Source organism: Pristis pectinata, chromosome 24, assembly GCF_009764475.1.
Source record: "Pristis pectinata isolate sPriPec2 chromosome 24, sPriPec2.1.pri, whole genome shotgun sequence".
NCBI lineage: Eukaryota > Metazoa > Chordata > Chondrichthyes > Rhinopristiformes > Pristidae > Pristis > Pristis pectinata.
The window spans coordinates 31,346,970-31,368,098 of NC_067428.1; the positions used below are offsets into that span (position 1 = coordinate 31,346,970).

The 21,129-nt window shown below is 39.9% G+C and overlaps 1 protein-coding gene across 1 annotated transcript in view; it reads right to left on the reverse strand.

Moving 5' to 3' along the window:
* Nucleotides 1-21,129, reverse strand: part of LOC127582541 (protein unc-13 homolog A) — a 261,016-nt gene that overhangs the window by 105,800 nt on the left and 134,087 nt on the right. The window contains exons 14-16 of the mRNA XM_052037881.1: nucleotides 11,021-11,092; nucleotides 7,141-7,360; nucleotides 5,091-5,318 (exon numbers count right to left, since the gene is read on the reverse strand). Coding sequence (XP_051893841.1) covers nucleotides 5,091-5,318; nucleotides 7,141-7,360; nucleotides 11,021-11,092 — 520 coding nt within the window. The remainder of the gene's footprint in view (nucleotides 1-5,090; nucleotides 5,319-7,140; nucleotides 7,361-11,020; nucleotides 11,093-21,129) is intronic.

Below are 21,129 nucleotides of genomic sequence, written 5' to 3' on the forward strand. Positions count from 1 at the left end.
ATGCCAGGATGCCAAAAGCCTTTTTTACAACCCTGTCTACCTGCGACGCCACTTTGAGGGAATTATATATCTGAACTCCCAGATCCCTTTGTTCCTCCGCACTCCTCAGTGCCCTACCATTTACTGTGTATGTCCTACCTTGATTTGTCCTTCCAAAATGCAACACCTCACTCTTGTCTGCATTAAATTCCATCTGCCATTTTCTGGCCCATTCTTCCAGTTGGTCCAGATCCCTCTGCAAGCTTTGAAAGCCTTCCTCGCTGTCCACTGCACCTCCAATCTTAGTGTCATCAGCAAACTTACTGATCCAATTTACCACATTATCATCTAGGTCATTGATATAGACAACAAACAGCAATGGCCCGGCACAGATCCCTGAGGCACACCACTAGTCACAGGCCTCCAGTCTGAGAAACAATCATCCACTACCACTCTCTGTCTTCTCCCACACAGCTGATTTTGAATCCAGTTTACAAACTTTCCATGGATACCTAGTGTCTGAACCTTCTGAACTAACCTCCCATGTGGGACCTTGTCAAAGGCCTTACTAAAGTCCATGTAGACAACATCCACAGCCTTTCCTTCATCTGTACTTTCTTGGTAACCTCCTCAAAAGACTCCATAAGATTCGTTAAAGACGATCTACCACGCATAAAGCCATGCTGACTATCCTTAATCAGCCCTTGGCTATCCAAATACTTGTATATCCGATCTCTCAGAACACCTTCCAATAATTTACCCACTACTGATGTCAGGCTCACTGGCCTGTAATTACCTGGTTTACTTTTAGATCCTTTTTTAAACAACGGAACTACGAGCTACCCTCCAGTCCTCCGGCACCGCAATCGTGGCTAAGGACATTTTAAATATATCTGCCAGGGCTCCTGCAATTTCTACACTAGTCTCTCTCAATGTCCAAGGAAATATCTTATCAGGCCCAGGGGATTTATCTACCTTTGTTCCATGACACTATTGCCTGTTTCCCTTCCTTCCATATCCACTATGCCAGTTTCCTGAGTAAATACTGATGCAAAAAAACTGTTTAAGATCTGCCCCATCTCCTGAGGCTCCACACATAGACGACCACTCTGATCTTCTAGGGGACCAATTTTGTCCCTTACTATCCTTTTACTCTTCATATACTTGTAGAAACCCTTCAGGTTTACCTTCACATTATCTGCCAAAGCAACCTCATGTCTTCTTTTTGCCTCTCTGATTTCCCTTTTTAGTATTTTCGTACTTTTTCTATACTCTTCAAGTACCTCATTTGTTCCTAGTTGCCTATACCTGCTATACACCTCTCTTTTTTTCTTAACCAGATCTCCAATATCCCTTGAAAACCAAGGTTCCCTATGCTTGTTAACTTTGCCTTTAATCCTGGCAGGAACATGCAAACTCTGCACTCTCAAAATTTCACCTTTGAAGGCCTTCCACTTACTGAGCACATCCTTGCCAGAAAACACTGGAGACTCTTGGAAAGGATGCTCTCCACGCTCTGCACTCAGACATGAGATAGGTTAAAGCCAAGCCCCTCACAAATATCTGCAACCAGCTGTCTTTGACAGCCTGCGATAAACACCTGCATCCCCTGCAGCAGGACTAGTATGGGGTCACATCCTAGCCCTGTGCCTTGGTTCCTATGTATTTATCTCCAGTGATTCACCTCCTCTGACCTAGCTCTTGAAATACTTGTGGTGTCAATATCCAAAAATAAGTGAGATCAAGTGACAAGGAACCTTCTTGAAGGTTGGCAGAGAGGTTTTCACATGTTCAATGCTTGAAATGAAATGCGAGGATAGAGAGAGAGAGAAGAACTTGGCCACAGCATCTTGAGCTTGTCAAGCAGAATATATAGGCTGAGATACAACCCATGCAGAAAGTAGATGACTAGGGATGAAAAATCATGCACAGAACTTCTTCCATTGTTGCTGGTTGCCACATCCATGACCCTCCCCTGCTTATGTTAGTCAGAACACTTTCTCCTTCCTACAGTGGCAGTGCACAGAGCAGAGAACTTCCAAACTTCTGCAATAAAGAAGGTTTGTAAGTGTTGAGAGTCTGGCAAGATTAAAAAATATATCCACTAAGGTAGAATGACTGTCTGATTTGCCAGCTGAGGAAACAAGAACAGAATCAGCAGTAACTGAGAGGAGAAGTTGGAGTGAAATATGGTTCAATTATTACTTGATGTGCGTAGCAAAGCAAGGAATGACAGTGCTGTGAGAATTTTGAGTAATGGAGATGTTAGTGTGAGCAGACAGCATGGCGACAATATTCTTGCCTTGACAACTCAAGGAAGGTCACTGAATAGAATACAACATTGCTTCCATGTCCTGACTGCCAAATCCGTCACACAAACATGTCTTAGAACATAGGACAGCACAGCACAGGATAGGTCCCTCGGCTCACAATGCCTGCGCCGAACACGATGTCGAATTAAACTAAATCTCTTCTGCCTGCACATGATCCATATCCATGCATATTCCTGTGTCTAATGACCTCTTAAACACCACTATCAGATCTGCTTCCACCACTACCCCTGGCTGCCCGTTCCAGGCACATACCATTCTCTGTGTAAAAACTTGCCCCGCACATCTCCTTTAAACCTTCCCCCTCTCTCTCACCTTAAATGCAGTCCGTTCACTCTTGACATTTCTACCCTTGGAGAAAGATTCTGACTGTCTAGCTTATCTATACCTCTCATAATCCTATAAACTTCTACCAGGTCTCCCCTCAGCCACCAACACTCCAGAGAATGCAGGTTTGTCCAAACTCTCCTTATAGCTCATACCCTTTAATCCAGGTAGCATCCTGATAAACCTCTCCTGCACCCTTTCCAAAGCCTGCACATCCTTCCTGTAATGGGGCACACAATACCTCAAGTGTGGCCTAACCAAAGTTTTATATAGCTGCAACATGACTTCATGACTCTTATACTCAATACCCTGACCAATGAAAGCAAGCATGCCATGTGTCTTCTTTACCACCTCATCTACTTGTATGGCCACTTTCAGTGAGCTACGGATTTGGATCCCAAGGCCCCTCTGTACCTGTTAAGAGTCCCGCCTTTAACTGTATACCTTCTCCTTACATTTGATCTCCCAAAGTGCAGTACCTCATACTTGCTTGGATTAAACTCCATCTGCCATTTCTCCGCCCATATCTATAACTGATCTATATCCTGCTGTATCCTTTGATAGTCCTCTACACTCTCCACAATTCCATCAATCTTTGTGTCATTTGCAAACTTACTAAACCCACCCATCTACATTTTCAAAGTCATTTATATATATCACAAACAACAGAGGCCCCAGCATTGATCCCTACGGAAGCCAATTCTGAATCCAAACTACCAAGTCACAGTGGATCCCATGTATCTTAATCTTCTGGATCAGCCTACCATGAGGGACCTTGTGAAATGCCTTACTAAAATCCATATAGATAACTGCCCTGCCCTCATCAATCACTTTTGTCACCTCCTCAAAAAACTCAATCAAGTTTGTAAGACATGACCTGTCCTGCACAAAGCTATGCTGACCGTCCCTAATCAGGTCATGTTTCTCCAAATGCGTGCAAATCCTATCCCTAAGAATTCTCTCCAAAAGCTTCCCTATCACTGATGTTGTTCATTGGCCTATAATTTCCTGGATTATCCCCATTTTCCATCTTGAACAAACGAACAACATTGGCTACTGTCCAGTCCTCCGGGAGCTCATCTGTTGCTGGTGAGGATACAAAAATCTTCGTCAAGTCCCCAGCAATCTCCTCTCTTGCCTCTCTCAATAACCTGGGATTTATCCAATCTGGCCCTGGGAACTTATCCACCTTGACGCTCTTCAAATGACCCAGCACCGACTCCTTCCTGATCTCAAAATGCCCTAGCATATTAGCATGCCCCACACTGCTCTCACTATCCTCCACGTCTTTATCCTTGGTAAATACCAAAGCATAGTACTCATTTTGTACCTTGAAAGTCTCATTTAGTCTTCTCACTTTCTCAGATTATCCTTAGAGGGCCTCGGACCCGAAGGAGAGATGGATGACCATCCTCTTCTTTGCTGCTTGCACCAGGGTTTGCAAGGCAGCAGAAGAAAAGTCTGGTGCCACCTTGAGCCTCAATGTATCAATTTCTGCACTGATATATTTCCCTGGTTCCTCAGCCAGAGAAGATCTCCCCTTCGAAATAACAAATGCCCTTAACTGGCCTCAGACATCTCTTGACCAACAGGTGCTGAGAATGCTAAAAATATTGTGCCTCCTTCTCTGCAGAGCTTTACCTAGCACTAGCAAATTGCTAGACCAGTAAATCACTGCAAATTTAATTTCTTCTCTATTGCAGTTGAGTGCAGATGTAAAGCAACTAAAGCAAGACTTTAGGTAATGTGCTGATTTAATCAGAATCATGCCTATGCAAAGTTGATCTAGATATAACTCTCAAAACTGAACATCACTTACACTGTGATGCTCTAACATTGAAAATAATCTTAGATATGTTAAAGCTGAATCCAGCCAATGCTATGCTGTTAGAATTCTGAAACAAAGTTTTTGTAACTTTGTCAGGAATAGTTAGCTTTATCTGCTTAGACACAGTGAAACAAGGTAATTGTTAACAATACACCCAAATTATCTTCTATTCAGTCTGTGATAGCTTTGATACAAATTAAAGGGTGTCAGCAAGATTTGGTAATGCAGAACTGAAGAGGGAAATTAGGCTATCACAATAATGTCATAGGCAGAAGAGAAAATTCTCATTTATTGTCCTGTGTCCATTTAACCAAAGATCCTCCATTTTTCTGACATGTAAGGAATTGTTGCATAACCTATTTAGAAAGCAATATGAACTCAGAAATATCAAGGAAACAAAATAAAAAAGGCAAAAATCAGGCAAACATTTTCTTTATTGCCATTTTTAACCAAGAACCGACTAAATCTTCAAAAAATTGCAGCTTTTGTAAAACTGTAACTTCAGAGGGACATTTGGAACCAAAAGATTATTAGAAACAACTGCAATAATTTGTACCGACTATTTGAGTGGGAAATTAAAATACAGCAGTCAATTTGTTTCCTTCAACAAAGTTTAAAAAGCCTACCAGTGATGTTGATTTTTGCTGACCATTTTGATGTGCCATCCAGTACACTTTGTTTCACTGCCTTCATCTGTTGCACATGTACTGACTTTGCAAGTGCGAACACCTCTTGGATAAGTTCAAAGATTTCCGGCTTATTTCTTTCTCTAATCTTCATTCGGTCCTTCAGAACCATAATAATATTTTGTGTCCGATCTTCCGCTCCATGTTTTGAACTCTTTTCAGCAGCACCTGAAATTGTTAGAAATAGTATTAATATTATTAAAATACAGTTAATTTTTTTGTATAACAGAAGATTACAGTATTTGCTTATTAAGTGTTCAGCAGGATCTCAAACCTTGTAAATGACTTCAAATCATTTGTTTAACAATAAACTGTTATTATTTTGTTGAATGTTGCATTTATCTATGAGAAATAATCAATGAATCATGAATGGAGAGAGACACAATATTAAGGTAAAAAGACCTGGAACATAGTATATTAGTGTGCCAAAGCATTGTTTGAGAATAATGTCCAGATTTGTACTCATGATTTTCCAGACAGGTTGCTTCAATTTTCTTGAGTTCAATCAATGGAAATAATGAGTTGAAAAGATATCTGATTCAACAGAGGTGAATTCAGATTATTATGTCCTTTTTAGACACTCCCTTCAAATTGAGGATGACTTGTTTCCACTCTGTTTTTGTGGGTTCTAAGGAGACTGATGAAGCCAACGTGGGAATCCCAGGCTTTTTCATTGGTGGGGGAAGGTGGTACCTGATGGGATGGGATTAGGTATTTTTGTAAGGTGGGGAGCTCCTTTTGCCATTAACATGAGTCTCACAACGTCGTCCTTCATTACCATCCTGAATGTTCCTTCTCCACTTTGAGCAAAGACCAGAGACTCCCAAGAGTTAGTGGGGATACTGCATTTTTGTTTTGAGGCAGTACTGAATCATTTCCTCTCTCCAACCAGTAATCTCTTTCTGCGACAGGTTTTGGGATAGTGTGTTTGCTTCAGGAGACTGTAGTCAGGCATTCACTGAAGCACATGAGAGTTGTTGCTATCCATACGCGATGATATGCATGATTCACTGCAAGATTGGCATTAAGCAAGGTCCAATATGTAGGGCATTGGGAAGTGAGAACAAAAGGTGGGGAACATGTAATTTTGAAAATCCAGAACAAACACCCTTTCTAAAGTTGTGGACTTTTACAGACATTTCATTGAATAGACCTGAATGGATCAGTTATACTCATTAATGATATCAGCCTTCATTGATACCATTGTCGATGCGTAACTCATTAATTTGTGGAAGACCTAATCCTATCTTTATTTGCCAGAGATTGTGGTCAATTTTCTCTAAATGCAATTTCAATAATTGCACCTTCCAACTTCTTATAAACAATAAACCCTTGTCCAGCATCTATGCTTTGAAATAACATATGTACTCTACACTCTTGTTTGGCCTTTCTATTTATGATCCGATTTTTAAAAATCCAGTACCTTATTTGCATTTGGCACTTTCAGATGCTCAGAAAATTAATGAAGTTATTTTTTCATATATTGAACAATAATTTATGTAAATGGTTCATTTTAAATATACTAAATATTACATCAATACATATAAATTGAATTCTTATTCAATTTGAGAAAATGCAAATGGAGCTGCATGGTTGACCAAATGATAGCTTTCTATCTACCAAAAGCAATTTGAGTCCCAGTTATCATTTCAATATAACCATGAGGTTCTATAAGAGTGCTCAGCAACTGTTTGGAAGCTACATATTCTGCCTCAAGAAAGAAACAGCTGCCTCATCAAACCTGAAGCATTAATATGCACTCAGTTTTGAATTACACTCAAGTTGGACTGAAAAGCTATCAAGTCCAAGCATACTACCTATGAGTACCTTAAAAAAAATTGAACATTCAATGTGCTTGGATAAAGTGTACTTCAAAAAATTTAGTTCAAACAGTCTATCAACTTTGAATATCTATAGTCAAAGAACATTCATCATCTTACAATGGATTAAGCAGCTCTAAAGGAGGGAAAATTCCATACAAATGACTTACGCTGTAAGCAATCTGCATTGAGAAGATCTTGGCACTTCTCATGACATTTGACCCCGCATTCAGTGCAACGCATTCCCTGGCGAGCAATCCCCCACAACAAGCCTTCACACTCATAACAATAGGTGGGAGTAGTTGCTGTCCACACTTCAAAATTGTGTGGTGTTGTGCAAGAAATTGGGTAGATTAAGGCTTGCAAGGTCTTCTTGTAAACATGGTTTTTCTAACAAACAAAAATCTTACATTAGTAAAATGGAGACACAAGAGACTGCAGTTGCTTGAATCTGGAGCAACAAACAATCCGCTGGAGGAACTCCCGATACTGCTCGACCTGTAGTTCCTTCAGCAGATTGACTGTTGCTCTTACATTAGTAATTTTTTTATATAGCGTGGAAGATCGTGTCAAACAATGTTTCAGTGCTACATTAAAATACCTTCATTTCTCCTGGTTGTATTTTAGCTAGACCCTCAACTTAGATTGATCCAGAATTTTAACTGTTGCTGTGAGTGATCTGATGCCAACCCTGGGAAATGAACTTCTAAAGACTTCCAAATGAAGCACAATTTTCATCCCATCACATCTATTCTTTCACTATAATGACATTAAAATGATTAAATAAAACTCCAATAGTCCTGCAAACTGATTAAACAAAACTCCAATAGTCCTGCAAACTCAGGACTTTGGTGGTGGTGGGCTTGAAAATTTCCAGGATTTTTAATACACCAACACACTTTTTATTTTAAAGATGTTACACAGTAGTATAATAAATTTTCTAATGAATCTGGTATTTTTTTAAAGGGAGTACAGGAAAAGGGGCCCCTGTGAGCCAAGTGCTTAACCATTTAGATTTCTGAACAATGGAACACAGGATTATTGGAGGTTTTATTGTAATCCATCAAAAGTAAATACAAAGTGAAATCAAATGTTATAAAAAAGTTCACAAAAACATCAGACTTCTCAATAAAGAAATTGATATAAGCTAATTTCTGAATAATATCTCGCGAAACACCCATTAACCTAAATAAGGTCAACAAAACCTTATTAACTAATAGCAACAGACAATGTGCTGGAGGAACTCAGCAGGTCAAGCAACATCTGTGGGAGAAAAGAAACCGCCGACATTTTGAGTCAAAACCCTGCATTAGGGCTGAGAGTGGAAAGGTGAGATGGCCAATATAAAGAGAAGGGGAGTGGCAAGAAAGGATACCAAGATGATTGGTGGAGTAAAGAGGGGTGTAAGATGACAGGCAGGTAGTGTCAGGTAGGGGAGTGGGGGTGGGATAATCCACTGCATTGGGAGACAGTGGCAGGTGAACTATAGATAGAGGCACGGGGGGGGGGGGGGGGGGGGCGGAAGACAATGACACAGATGGAGCAAGGTCGGGGAGGAAGAGGAGTGTGAAACAGGAGACAACTGCTGGAGGGAGATAAGCAGGAACACAAAGCATGTCTTATTAATTAATACTTGTTGCAGTACAATTAAAAAAAGGTTTAAAATTAACCCAAACCCATGAAGAACAAAGACAGGGAATTAAAATCAGGGTACCATGCTACTCATTTTGTTTTCGCTGCACAATCACACCATGTTATTGTATCCATTTTGAGCACTGTACAAGGCCTTCAACATCCAATGAGGAATCCTTGGGTCTCAGTTGCCCAGGCATAATGTCACATCTTCCTCTGACTAGCCTACAGCATGCTGATCTCCACTTTGTTGCCCCTGGCTTCGGACATGAAGCGCAGGAATTGGAATAGTTTGGGTCTCAAGCTGACATTATCACAGAGTATAGAACAGTACAGCACAGGAACAGGCCTTCCAGCCCACCATGTCTGTGCTGACCATGGTGCCAATCTAACCTAATCCCATCTACCTGTACATGCTCCGTATCCCTCTATTCCCTGTCCATGCGTTTGTCTAAATGCCTCTTAAACACAAATATTGTATCTGCTTCTACCACCTCCTGTAGCAATTCATTCCAGGACCTACCACTCTCTGTGTGGAAAAAAAACTTGCCTTGCACATGTCCTTTAAATTTTTCCCCTCTCACCTTAAACCTACACCCTCAAATATTTGACATTTTCACCCCGAGATTAAAACTCTGACTACGTAGACAGGAGACACAAGAGACTGTAGATGGTGGAGAGCAACAGACAATCTGCTGGAGGAACTCAGCGGGTCGAGCAGCATCTATGGGAGGAAAGGAATCATCGGTGTTTTGGGTCAAAACCCTGAATCAGGACTGAGAGTGGAGAAGGGAAAGTGGCCAGTATAAAGGGGGGGGGGGGGGGGAGATAGAAAAGGAATGGTGAGACAGGAGCCTGAGGTGATGGTGGACTAAGGAGGGGTGAAGATAGGCGGGTAGGAATCGGGGGGTGGGGGGGGGGGGGTTGGGAAAAGAAGTGGAGTTGGATGATAGATTGAGGCAGACAGAGAGAAAAATGTTGGAGCAAGGTGGGAGGGCAAAATCTAGCAGCTGACTTGTCAACTTTTATACTCAAAGCCCTAAACGATGAAGGCAAGCTGAATGCCTTTTTTTCTAAACCAAACTACTTGTGTTGCCACTTTCAAGGAGCTAATGAACTTGCACCCCAAGATCCCTCTGTATATCACCCTGCTTGTTATCAAACAAAAGATTAGTCAAAGTGGTAAGTTCAAAGTAGTTTCTCGATGAGGGGAGAATGAAAGATGTAGAGGGGGTTTAGACAGGGAATTCGAGAGATTAGGCTCTTGCAAGCTGGCACTGATGGAGTGCTTAAAATAAGAGATACACAAGAGTCCAGATCGGGATGGTACAGAGATCTCAGTATTAGAAGCAATTTCAAATAGAGAAGGTGAGGCCATGGAGAGATTTGAAAACAAGGGTCAGAATTTTAAAAGTGAGACAAAGTGAGATCAGAAGCCATTATAGGTCAGCAAGCACATGGTGATGAATGCACGAGACTTAGTACATGTTCCAATATGGGTAGTAGGTTTTAGATGACCTCAAGTCCGCAGATATGGAAGACTGAAGGTCTACGAGGGACGATAAAACATATAGAACACAATAGTACAGCACAGGAAGAGACCCCCTCAGCACACTATGTTGTGCCAAACTAATTAAGTTAATGACACCTGATCCCTTCTGCTGCACATGGTCCATAACCCTCCATTCCCTGCATATCTGCCTCCACCACCACTTCTAGCAGTGCATTCCAGGCACCCACTACTCTGTGTAAAAAAAACTTACCCCATACATCTCCTTTGAATTTTCCCCCTCTCACCTTAAATGCAAGTATTAGACATTTCAACCCTGGGAAAAATACTGGCTGTCTATCCATGCCTCTCATAATTTTATAAGCTCCTATTACATCTCCCTCAGCCTCTGCCGCTCCAGAGAAAACAACCCTAGTTTATCCAACTTTTCCTTATAGCAGATATCCTATAATCCAGGCAGCATCCTGGTAAACCTCTCCAGAGCCTCCGCATCCTTCCTATAATGGGGCGACCAGAATTGAATGCAGTACTCCAGATGCAGCCTAACCAGTTTTTATAAAACTGCAACACAACTTCCTGACTCTTGAACTTAATGCCATATGCCTTCTTTACCACCCTATCAACTTGCACCGCCACTTTCAGGGAGAAAGTGGATTGAGGATTGAAACAGTCAAGTCTAAAGAAAGCAAAGGCATTGCTGAGGTAAACACTTTAATATCCCACTCAATGTATTCATGAGCTCTGTCATGTTCTTAATCCTTTCTTTTGCGTTACGTAATTTCTTTCTCCAGCAGAACAACTGAACTGATTAATGACCTTTCTACACGTTGAAGTTTTATTGATTAATCAAAGGTTACAACTTTAAAACGAAACATTTGGCACAAAAATGATATAGAAACTCATCTTACCAGTTCTTCATCGTTAAGAGTACGAGTTGCCAATGCAGAAGTGATGCCAGCTTTTCTTGACTGCACCAATGACTATATAAACAAGAAGATAAATTACCTGCACTTCAGGATTCATAGCAAATGTTTATTGGGCAAATAATACATTTTCAATAGCTGGAATTACACAGGAAAGCTTCATAGGGAAACCAATCACCATCCCCTCCCACCCCACAAAAAGGAAGCAACATTGCTAATTCAACAACCAGTAGAATCATAAAACCAGCAAAAGAAAACAAAAGTGAAACATTGAACAATGTAAAGGATTCTACAGCAAGCATCGTAATTTCACACTAAAGTATAAAACAAACTTGCTCAATGGATATTTTCAAATTAAAATAATATATACGATACTGGGTATACTGTTGTATAATGGATTAGCCGGAGATGAAATTTCTCTATGATCATCTGAAGGAAACCTAGAGGCAGAAGCTTGAGACTAACAGCATTTTATTGATTCTGCATTTAGGATATGAATACATCTCTATTAACTAGTTAAACAATATTAGGAAGATATCAAAAGAGAAACCGAAGGTTAATAGAGTTATATTAAGACTGTCTCATGCTGCTTTCAGTATCTGTTCGCACTGTGGTTTTGAGTACAAACATCAGAAACAGTTCCATTTGTGCTAGTAGCCTCCACATTAACAGCTTCTGTAATGAACTGTATTCCAGAAAGTATTCTATAGAAGACTATTGTTGGTGAAACAGTGGATGATGCAAGAATTGAGAATATGCAAGTTCCAGCAGGAATTAATTATTTGGCACGTGACAAAATACACATATTATGGTTACAATTATGAATTTTAATATTTGCTGGTACTTAAAATCACATTTAAACAATACCTTTAAAATGGCTTCACTGGCACTCGCTCAGTCATTGACAAAGCAATGTTGCTGCCCTTATAATCCAATTTAATCCAAATAATTTTACACAAAATAAAACATGGCAAGAAAGGATGCAACTAGAAATGGAAGTGCATGAACCCTGAACCAAGATGATCCAACTTGGAGATACAATTTCGTATAGGTCCTCATAGGCAAAGCTTAATGTTTCAATATGTTGTCCCTTTCCAGTCAGGCTATGTGCTCATTAAGACTAACAGCTCACTAAGTAAAACTTCATCACAAATAAAAATAAGTAGTCCATCAGATTCTGGACTAGCTTCATGAGAACTCCTTTCTTGCTCCACTCTAAAAGATAACATTTTCAGCATTTTATTACAATAGGATTTGGATCAGATATTGGCTTCAATATTTATATTTCTGATATTTAGCATCCAAAATGTTATTTAGGCTCAAAATTACTTTGCTACTGTAAATTTCAAGCACTGTAACTTAGCAATCAATATTGCCTATGGGGATTCATGTCACACTTAATATTTTCTGGTTTAGTTCAATTTAGTTTGGTTCATTGATTGTTCATCACTACCAGATCTTCATCAGACCTAGAATAGACCACATACAAAGCACTTACCATAGCCTGCACAAAGCGAATGCAATGATGAAATAAATTACAAAACATTAATACATGGATTCAAAACACATCAAATGCTTGACATTGTACACAAACCACAAGGTCAGTCATCATGGACATCATTGGCAAGTCAGAAATACTTTTTTTGTGTTCACATAACTAAACCTAGGCAATTTTCAGCTAATGATTTTCACTTATCGTCTGCATGCTTTTAGTTCCATAATTGTCAAATAGAAGCAAAAAATTAAGAGTTTTCTCTAATTATCTTCCACTTATTCATTGTGGAGTAGTTCTTATGGATAGTATATTATGGAAAAATCTTCTATTCAATGCTATACTTTTAATTAATTTGAGATATTTTACTTGCATGGTAACACCTTTTTTAGTATTGAGGGAGTTTTGATAGGTCCTTAACCTGTCTGTGTTTGATATACCAGAATCAAGAATCATCAGAGCAACCTGGTTAACGGTTTTGCAGGTTTAAAATAACACATGGACAATTATTAAATTAATGCTTTGAATTTAGTTTGGAAAGAACTTTTGTGCAATGGGATTGGAGAGGGGCGGAGAGGTGAGTAGATAGGGAGGAGGTGCGGATCCAGTAATAAAGTCATGATTGTCAGAAGGACAGCTTTCCCAAATATCCTGCAAAATTTAACCCCTCAAGGCTTTTTTTTAAAAAACAGACTTCCTGACCACAAGCAGCCTGACTGACAAAACTGGTAGACATATGGGGCCAGAAACCTACAAAAAAAAACTGCATTGCAGAATGAGAAACAATTGTTGGGGGCACACGGCATAATTGGCAGTAATTTTTGCCTGGTTAAAGCAAGGAAGGTGTCATGCAGTTGTACAGCACAGAAATGTGGCCTTTCAGTCCAGCTCATCCGCTCCAACTGTCATGGCTTTCTACACTAATCCCGTTTGTCTGCATTAGGCCAGTATACCTCTCCTAGCCAAGGTCCTGCCCAAGTGCCCATTAAATGTTGTAAATGGATCTGCCTCTACTACTTCCGTCAGCTTGTTCCATAAAACCACCATTCTCTGTGTGAAAAACCTACCCCTCAGATGTCCTTTAAATTCTCCCCTCACATCTTAAAACTATGCCCTCTAGTTTTAGACTCTCCTACCGTGAGAAAAAGACTCTATCTACGCCCCTCATTATCTTATAAAGCTCTATAAGATCATGCTCAGCATCCTACACTCCAGTGAGAAGTGCAGCCTAACCAAAGTTTTGTACAGTTGCAACATGGTATCTGAACTCTCATACTCAATGCCTTGGCCTATAAAGGCAAGCAGGCCAAATGCCTTCTTCACTACTCTAGCCACCTATGCCACCATTTTTAAGGATCTATGAACTTGCCCCCCAAGATCTCTCTGTACGTCAACACTCCTAAGGTTCCTGCCGTTTTACTGTATATGTCCTGCCAGTATTTGACATCCTAACGTGCATTACCTCACTCTTGTCTGGATTAAATTCCATCTGCCACTGCTCTGCTCAACACTCCAGCTGGTCTATGCCACTCTGCATGTTTAGGCAACCTCCTTCACTCTCTATGACGCCACCAATTTTCATGCCATAGCAAACTTACTGATCAGATCACCTACATTCTCATCCAAGTCATTTATAAATATGACAAAAACAAGGGCTTCAGCACCAATCCCTGCGGCACATCATTGGTCACAAACTTCCAGTCAGAAAAACAACCCTCCACCATAACCCTGTCTCCTAGCACCAAGCCAAATTTTGAATCCAGCTTGCCACACACCTCTGATCCCATGTGCTTTCACCTTCTTGACCAGCCTACTGTGCGGGACCTTGTCAAAAGCTTTGCTAAAGTCCATGTAAGCTACGTCTACCACCCTGCCTTCACCAATTTTCTTAGGTACCCAGGTGGAGAGGTGGAGGTAGTAGAAAAGAAAGAGCCTAATAGTGATCAAGTCAGATAGTTGTTTGGAGGGCAGGCAGATCCTGGGGAACAGAGGGTGGTAAGACATTTATTGGTAAGTGTTGTGCCTGGAGGCAGAAACCCTGTTTCTGATGGCCCACAAACTGTGCTGAACAGACATGTAACTCCTGGTCTGCTTTCAGCTGCTCAATTCCCAGAAGTCTTGGAAACCCAGCTAAAAGTGCAATGCGGTAGAAGCTATGTGTTGCTCACTGCTTCCAAAATTCAGTTCCATTAACTTCAATGGAGCCAAATTTCAGAAGCAGGGTAATATACAAGGCCACAACCACATTGCACATTTAGAACCAGTGACCATGATTGAACATCTATTGCTGGTTTGGTAACTATTTTTCGTTGGTGAAGCTGGCAGTTTAATTATAATTAAATGACCAACTGGCTCAGAGTGAATGGTCATCCGAATATCATCCAGTCTCTGTTAAAACCAGAAACTTGACGTGGACTCGATTCCCATTTCAGATAACCCCTGATGACATAATTCCACATTACATATAAAGTATTATCCATAAATGCATAACGATATAATCTAATTACATTAATTCATTTTAAATTAAACTGTAAACCCTCTCCATTGATAAATTATTCTCTTCAACTTTCTGATATGCTCCTATTGCCTAGTTAAGAAGGATATCTTTGGCCTTTTTATAAATTTAAGAATGACTTTGCTTGTGGGTTCATGAAGTGATGCAGTGAAATCTTTCTGCTAATATTACCTCCAGATCCATGGCAAAACATCCTTGGTTGTTAGAGCTAAAAGTGCAATGCGGTAGAAGCTATGTGTTTGCTCACTGCTTCCAAAATTCAGTTCCATTAACTTCAATGGAGCCAAATTTCAGAAGTAGGGTAATATAAGAGGCCACAACCACATTGCACATTTAGAACCAGCGACCATGATTGAACACCTATTGCTGGCTTGGTAACTACTTTTCCACAGAAATCCAGTTGAAACTATGCGTTAGTCATGTGAAAGTTAAAGTCATAATCCTTTGTCCAATATAGAACAGCTTTGTTTGCAATCCATCCCATCAGGCTCACGTCTGATTTATTCAAATTTAATCTCAGCCAAAATCCGAACTATTTAGGGTTCCTAGCCTTTTTCTTTTCCTGAACAATGAAATAATTACAATTTCCGCTAGTATCTCTACATATCCAAAAACATTAATGTCAAACAGAAAAACAAATGACTGATATTTTTTGCAAGTTTTATCTGCATTTTAACTTTAGTGCTTTAATTGTCTATTTGAGGAGGTAGGAATGCCCATGAGAATGACACTTCCACAACCATCACAATCTTATGCATTTACATCAATCAACTCAGCCAGACACTATGCATGAGTGATCTAAAGAGAAGCATATGAAAGAAGCTACATTAAGAATCTGAGTATAATTGGATGGCTCATGGAGTTAGACACAAGTCACGAATAGTCTCTAAACAGAAAGAGGAGTTGGGCATTTAGCACAATTATACGATGACAGTGAATTGCTTGAGCACTACATCTTATCTACATTTAATAAAGAAAAACAAAATGAGTATATAAATGCCAACTCTTGTGGCCTACTTAGCAGGCTACTTTGCTTATCTGCTATATATTACAAGTAATTCGCTGAAGCAGATTATGATAACATTAATTTTACCGCACCTATTTAGTAAGTGGTTTCTCACTACATGCATTAATAAACAATCACCTTGCATGTTTTACTGTTAAATATTTTAACACATTAACATATTGAGGACATTGAGCTGATATGCACAAATGACTCCTAAGTCCGCACTTATTTTTGTACTAAAGCAGTGGTTCTTTAGTTGAACCCCAACGAAAGTGCTTAATTGTCACAAACAGTAAATATCTTTCACCATTTAACTTTTGCTAAATGTATACTGACTTGTTCAGTAGCCCATTAGCTCCTAAGCGTCTAATTCTGCGGGGAGTGTTTAGAATAACTGCTGTCAAATTAAGTACAATTTTCAAACAAATCTCCTGTGGTCAACAACTTTACCGCCCTTTGACCACTAACTGACATTTCATTTTATGCATCTACGTGCATGTCTTATCAACATGAGCCAACCTTATGATTAGTTTTATAGTGCTGCACACAACTAGTACCTTCCAAATAGAATTTTTGTTCAAATTTCCCACGAAACATAATACAAACATTTGATATGTTAGAACATTTGTTTTTTGAATGGGTAATGCAAATCTGCCAACTGAAATTAGTTTCCAATAGCACCAAAACACAATTTTTGGAGCCAAAGTTTGAGATAATTTAACATATGAAAGATCTTATTCTATCTAAATAATTTGTCTCAACAGTTCACTTTATCTGTATTATTGATTTATTCAATCTCTCATCTCAATTCCCTACTCTATGACACGTCAAGTTCCAGCCTACAGTCAGAAGAGTTATCTCGAACTTCTCCCTCCGGACAGCTAACTTAGGTTATAAGAACATGTATATAACCTTACAGTGCATCTTTTCTGCAGACTGAAGAGCCACAAATATCATATATATCATTATGCTGTGAAAACATAGTAAGCTAATATTGTATGTTAAAAGTTTGCTTTACTTCCTGGGAAATCTTTTAAAAATTAATAATAACAATATTTTAGCAAAATATATATTTCAAAATGCAAGTTGTTAATTACACTGACTTCAAATGCAACGATGGGATTTAAAGAGGTCCACAAATGGAAATCTTTAGAAATGTTATATCAATTAAATTTTGAACTTAATTCAGAAATAAACCATATGCAATAATTACATCTAACTGCTAACTTTATTACCTTGTTCTGTTTAATCAGAGTTGTACAGAATTTTAGTGCTGTGATTTGACAGATCAAAGAACAAAACCACATGTTATCTCTTGCTATGTAGTGGGCTAGTGCAATTGAAATAAGAAAAATACAACAATGCTCTGAGAAAAAAAATGTCCAGCAAATCTAAGTACAGGGTATAATTCAATGCCCAGTATTAAATAGAATAAGTTAAATGCCCACCCCACCCACTTGACATTTTTATTTAACACAATGGCACATAGTAGTGAACACATATCATGCTTGAAAAGGTTGTAGTAATTACCTCAGTGTTTAATTACCCTGTGTTATGAAGTAAAGGTTTTGCATTTATCCTCTTCAATATTGGTGACAGAGAAATACGTCACTTCGGCAATCACTGTAAAACTGGGGAGGCGGGGAGGCCAACCATGGTTCAGAGATGTTTTCTGGTTCACCCTCCAGCAAAATCATTATGCAATGGATAATCTGATTTTGTTTTTTTTCTAAGCTCACTATAATCTGGAAAGAAACTGAAAAATGCTCATGATGCCTTTTAACAAGGAAGCCCCTTAAATGATAATAAGAAATGTGTATGGTTAGTCCAGAACACCACTCAGAAAACTTTAAATAATGAGCCCAAATATGCTGAAAAAAAGCAGAGGTAATTGAGGAAAGAGTTACTCCACCTACGTCTAAAATGTGACAAATCAAATTCACTCTGACACTGGAACCTTTTCCAATGCCATCAACTCCTGTGTAAACTATAATTTTTTTGAACACATTGCGAGTGAAGCTTTCTGCCTGGATAAGACTAGGGGCTTTAAAACTGAACAAAAGAATTGTGATGCACAAGTAACACTTGCCCATTCATTCCAAAGGTGGTACCCTGTCAACTTTGTACTGCACATCTCAACAGGATTCAACATCGTGAGTGACCCTGCAGTACTTAAAGTTAACTTGCATCACTTAAACCAGGTTACAACGGTTAAAGGGGAGATACATTGAGGCTGCAGGAAGTTGAAAGGTACAATACAGCAGATGCTGACCCAGCGAAGTGTCATGACAGCACCACATAAAAAAAATAGCTGGTACCTCAGGTTTCACAGGCTTTACTGGAGGCCTTTGCAGAGGATGTGGAGAGGAGGTGAGACGAGATCTATCTAAAAGGGACCAGGAGGCCTTTCAGACAAATGCTGCAAAGATATTAGAAGGTAGCTATGGTGGGTGATATCGGGAGTAAAGTTTCTAGGACTCGAATGCAGTATCCCGCCAGGATTAATGAATCCATCTCCGAGGGCCCTGTCCTACATATGGCATTCTAACGTGACACTGCTCAATGCACCAGACCCCCATCACTAACCTGCTAATTTCCGCTCTCAGGACATGCATCTAAGATTCCTAGATTCACTTCACTCAAACACACTCAATATGTGCAAGCCTCATGCCACTATCTCACAGCTTGCACACTCTGTCAGCTACTCTTCCTAGACAGCCACATTATCAGGAGAGTGATAGTGGCTCAGAATAACAGCATTCACAATCCCACCACCATTGCCTGTGGTCTTTCTGTTGTCTGCCAATCAGCCTGTCTAGATTCATGCCAAAATAGTACCGCTGGAAAAGCTGGACAGGTCTCAAGGTTATCCTCCAAAGCCACATACAGTCTCCTCCAATTACCATCATCAGTCTTCAATCAGTCTTCAATCAGTCATAGAAGCATTAGGATAGGCAAAGCACAAAGATAATAGGCTCTAAGTGAGATCACAGGGTTGATCAGTTGTTGTTTCTATGCAATATGGCAAAACTTTGATTTATAAATTTTGCTTGATTATATTTTATGCCAACTTTTATTCTGGCCTTGTGATCCTGTGATAGTCAGCAAAAGAGGAAAAATAAGGTGTGGTACTATTCACGAATAGAGAATTGGTATCACAATTAAACTAGTTGTTCATGGATAACCCAGACAGCAAGGGGCTGTCAAGATTGACTCCCTTTTTCCTTCAGCTCTCTGGTTGCTTGTGCTTAATGCTGTTCATTCATAATGACAAGGATGTGCTGCATCACAGGCCACAAAGGATATTTGTACCCATTCTGCAAAGTACTGCATGGCTCCTCCAGAGTGATACAGGCAACAGAAGTATTGTTTCGACACAAGAACAATCATATTTTGTGAGGCAGCCTGGCTTTATTTGGAAGCATGCTATCTGCATGCTGAAAAACACTATGGTGAGGATGAAGGAGGATCCTGACCCTGAAGAAGGGCCTTGACTTGAAACGTTGCCCTCCTGCTTTTCTCCAAGGATGCTACCTGGCCTGCTGAGTTCCTCCAACATCAGAGTGTTTTTCGTCTAGATATTCCAGCATCTGCAGTCCTTTGTTTCTCTGTTCACATGCTGTTGAATTGTATGCCAGAGTCATAAACCACTTTATTAGTAGAATACCCTTGCTGTCCAGCAGTCATGCTTTGGCTTGTTATCGTTGCTCACATTGAGACAGCACTGTAGACTGTTGAAAAAGGCATTGTGACTCTGCCAAGATACTAAGTATTGATCAGCAATGATGTACAGTCTGGTCATGCACCATCCTTTTTTTTTCCTGGATGTCGAGAGAGTGAAATAGTTTTCATTTATGGCATTTCTCAGGCTTCACATGTGGTGTGCTCGGTGACCCGTGTGGAGTGAGTAATTCTTTGTACCACAGTGAAATCTGGGAAGGTGAATCTTCATTCCACTGCTGCTCTCTGGCAAGGATGAAGTTTGTCAGTGAGTGAAAACTCTGAGATATTGCGATGTCCAGCTCAAGCCTGGAACAAATCCATGCTACCTTGTCAGCCACTGCAAATGTGGTTCTCATCCTACAATGAGACTGTTGTAACTGCAGCAGGAGGCAGATTTCACTGAGGGAATTGTCTCCGTCTCTTTCACACACACGCCCATGCAGGTCCTTGTTGACCTCTTTCAGTGGATGTGGCCTCTTGTTGAGCCTGAAAGTACATACCACTAGGCTCAAGGACAGCTTCTATCCCACTGTTATAAGACTACTGAATGGTCCCCTAGTACAAGATGGACTCTTGACCTCACAATCCACCTCATTATGGCCTTCCACCTTATTGTCTTCCTGCACTGCACTTTCTCTGTAACTGTAGCACTTTATTCTACATTCTGTTATTGTTTTCCCTTGTACTACCTTAATGCACTATTGTAATGAAATGATCTGTCTGGGTGCCATTCAAAACAAATTTTTTCCACTGTACCTCAGTACATGTGACAATTTATCCAAACCAATCTATCCCCTGTCCTTCTTCATGTTGATCAGTGCATAGTATCTTCGCAATAGTCACAATGCCTTTTTTCAACACTGCAGTGGCATCTGCAATGCGAGTCTTTCACTCATTTTCCCCAAGCATGTCTGTTATCCAAAAATTCTTGTTTCTGCACCCACATCTAGGAACAACTGGTTTGTGGAGTTAAATCCTTTACCATCTATAACATAACCCAGGTAGACATTAATAATGTGAATGAAACTGAAAACCATAAACCCTAATAAAATTGCAGTAACACTCAGCAGGAGTCAATTAGCGGCTAACATGATTCCTTTAAGCAACCGAGGTCAAAGGTACTTCCTGTTGCTAAATGCTTGTTCAGCTCCACAAGAGTAGGAGAAGGTATTAAATGGTATGCTGAGCATCAAATAACTGAACTGGCATCCAATCCACCTCAATACACTGCTTGAAATAATGATCTGAATGAACTCCATACTCCCAGTGGGCAATGGGCACACACATGCTCATGCCTTGGGCAACAGAACCTGCAGTGTGACCCCGACCACAAATGTGCAAGCGTGTATTAAAATAAT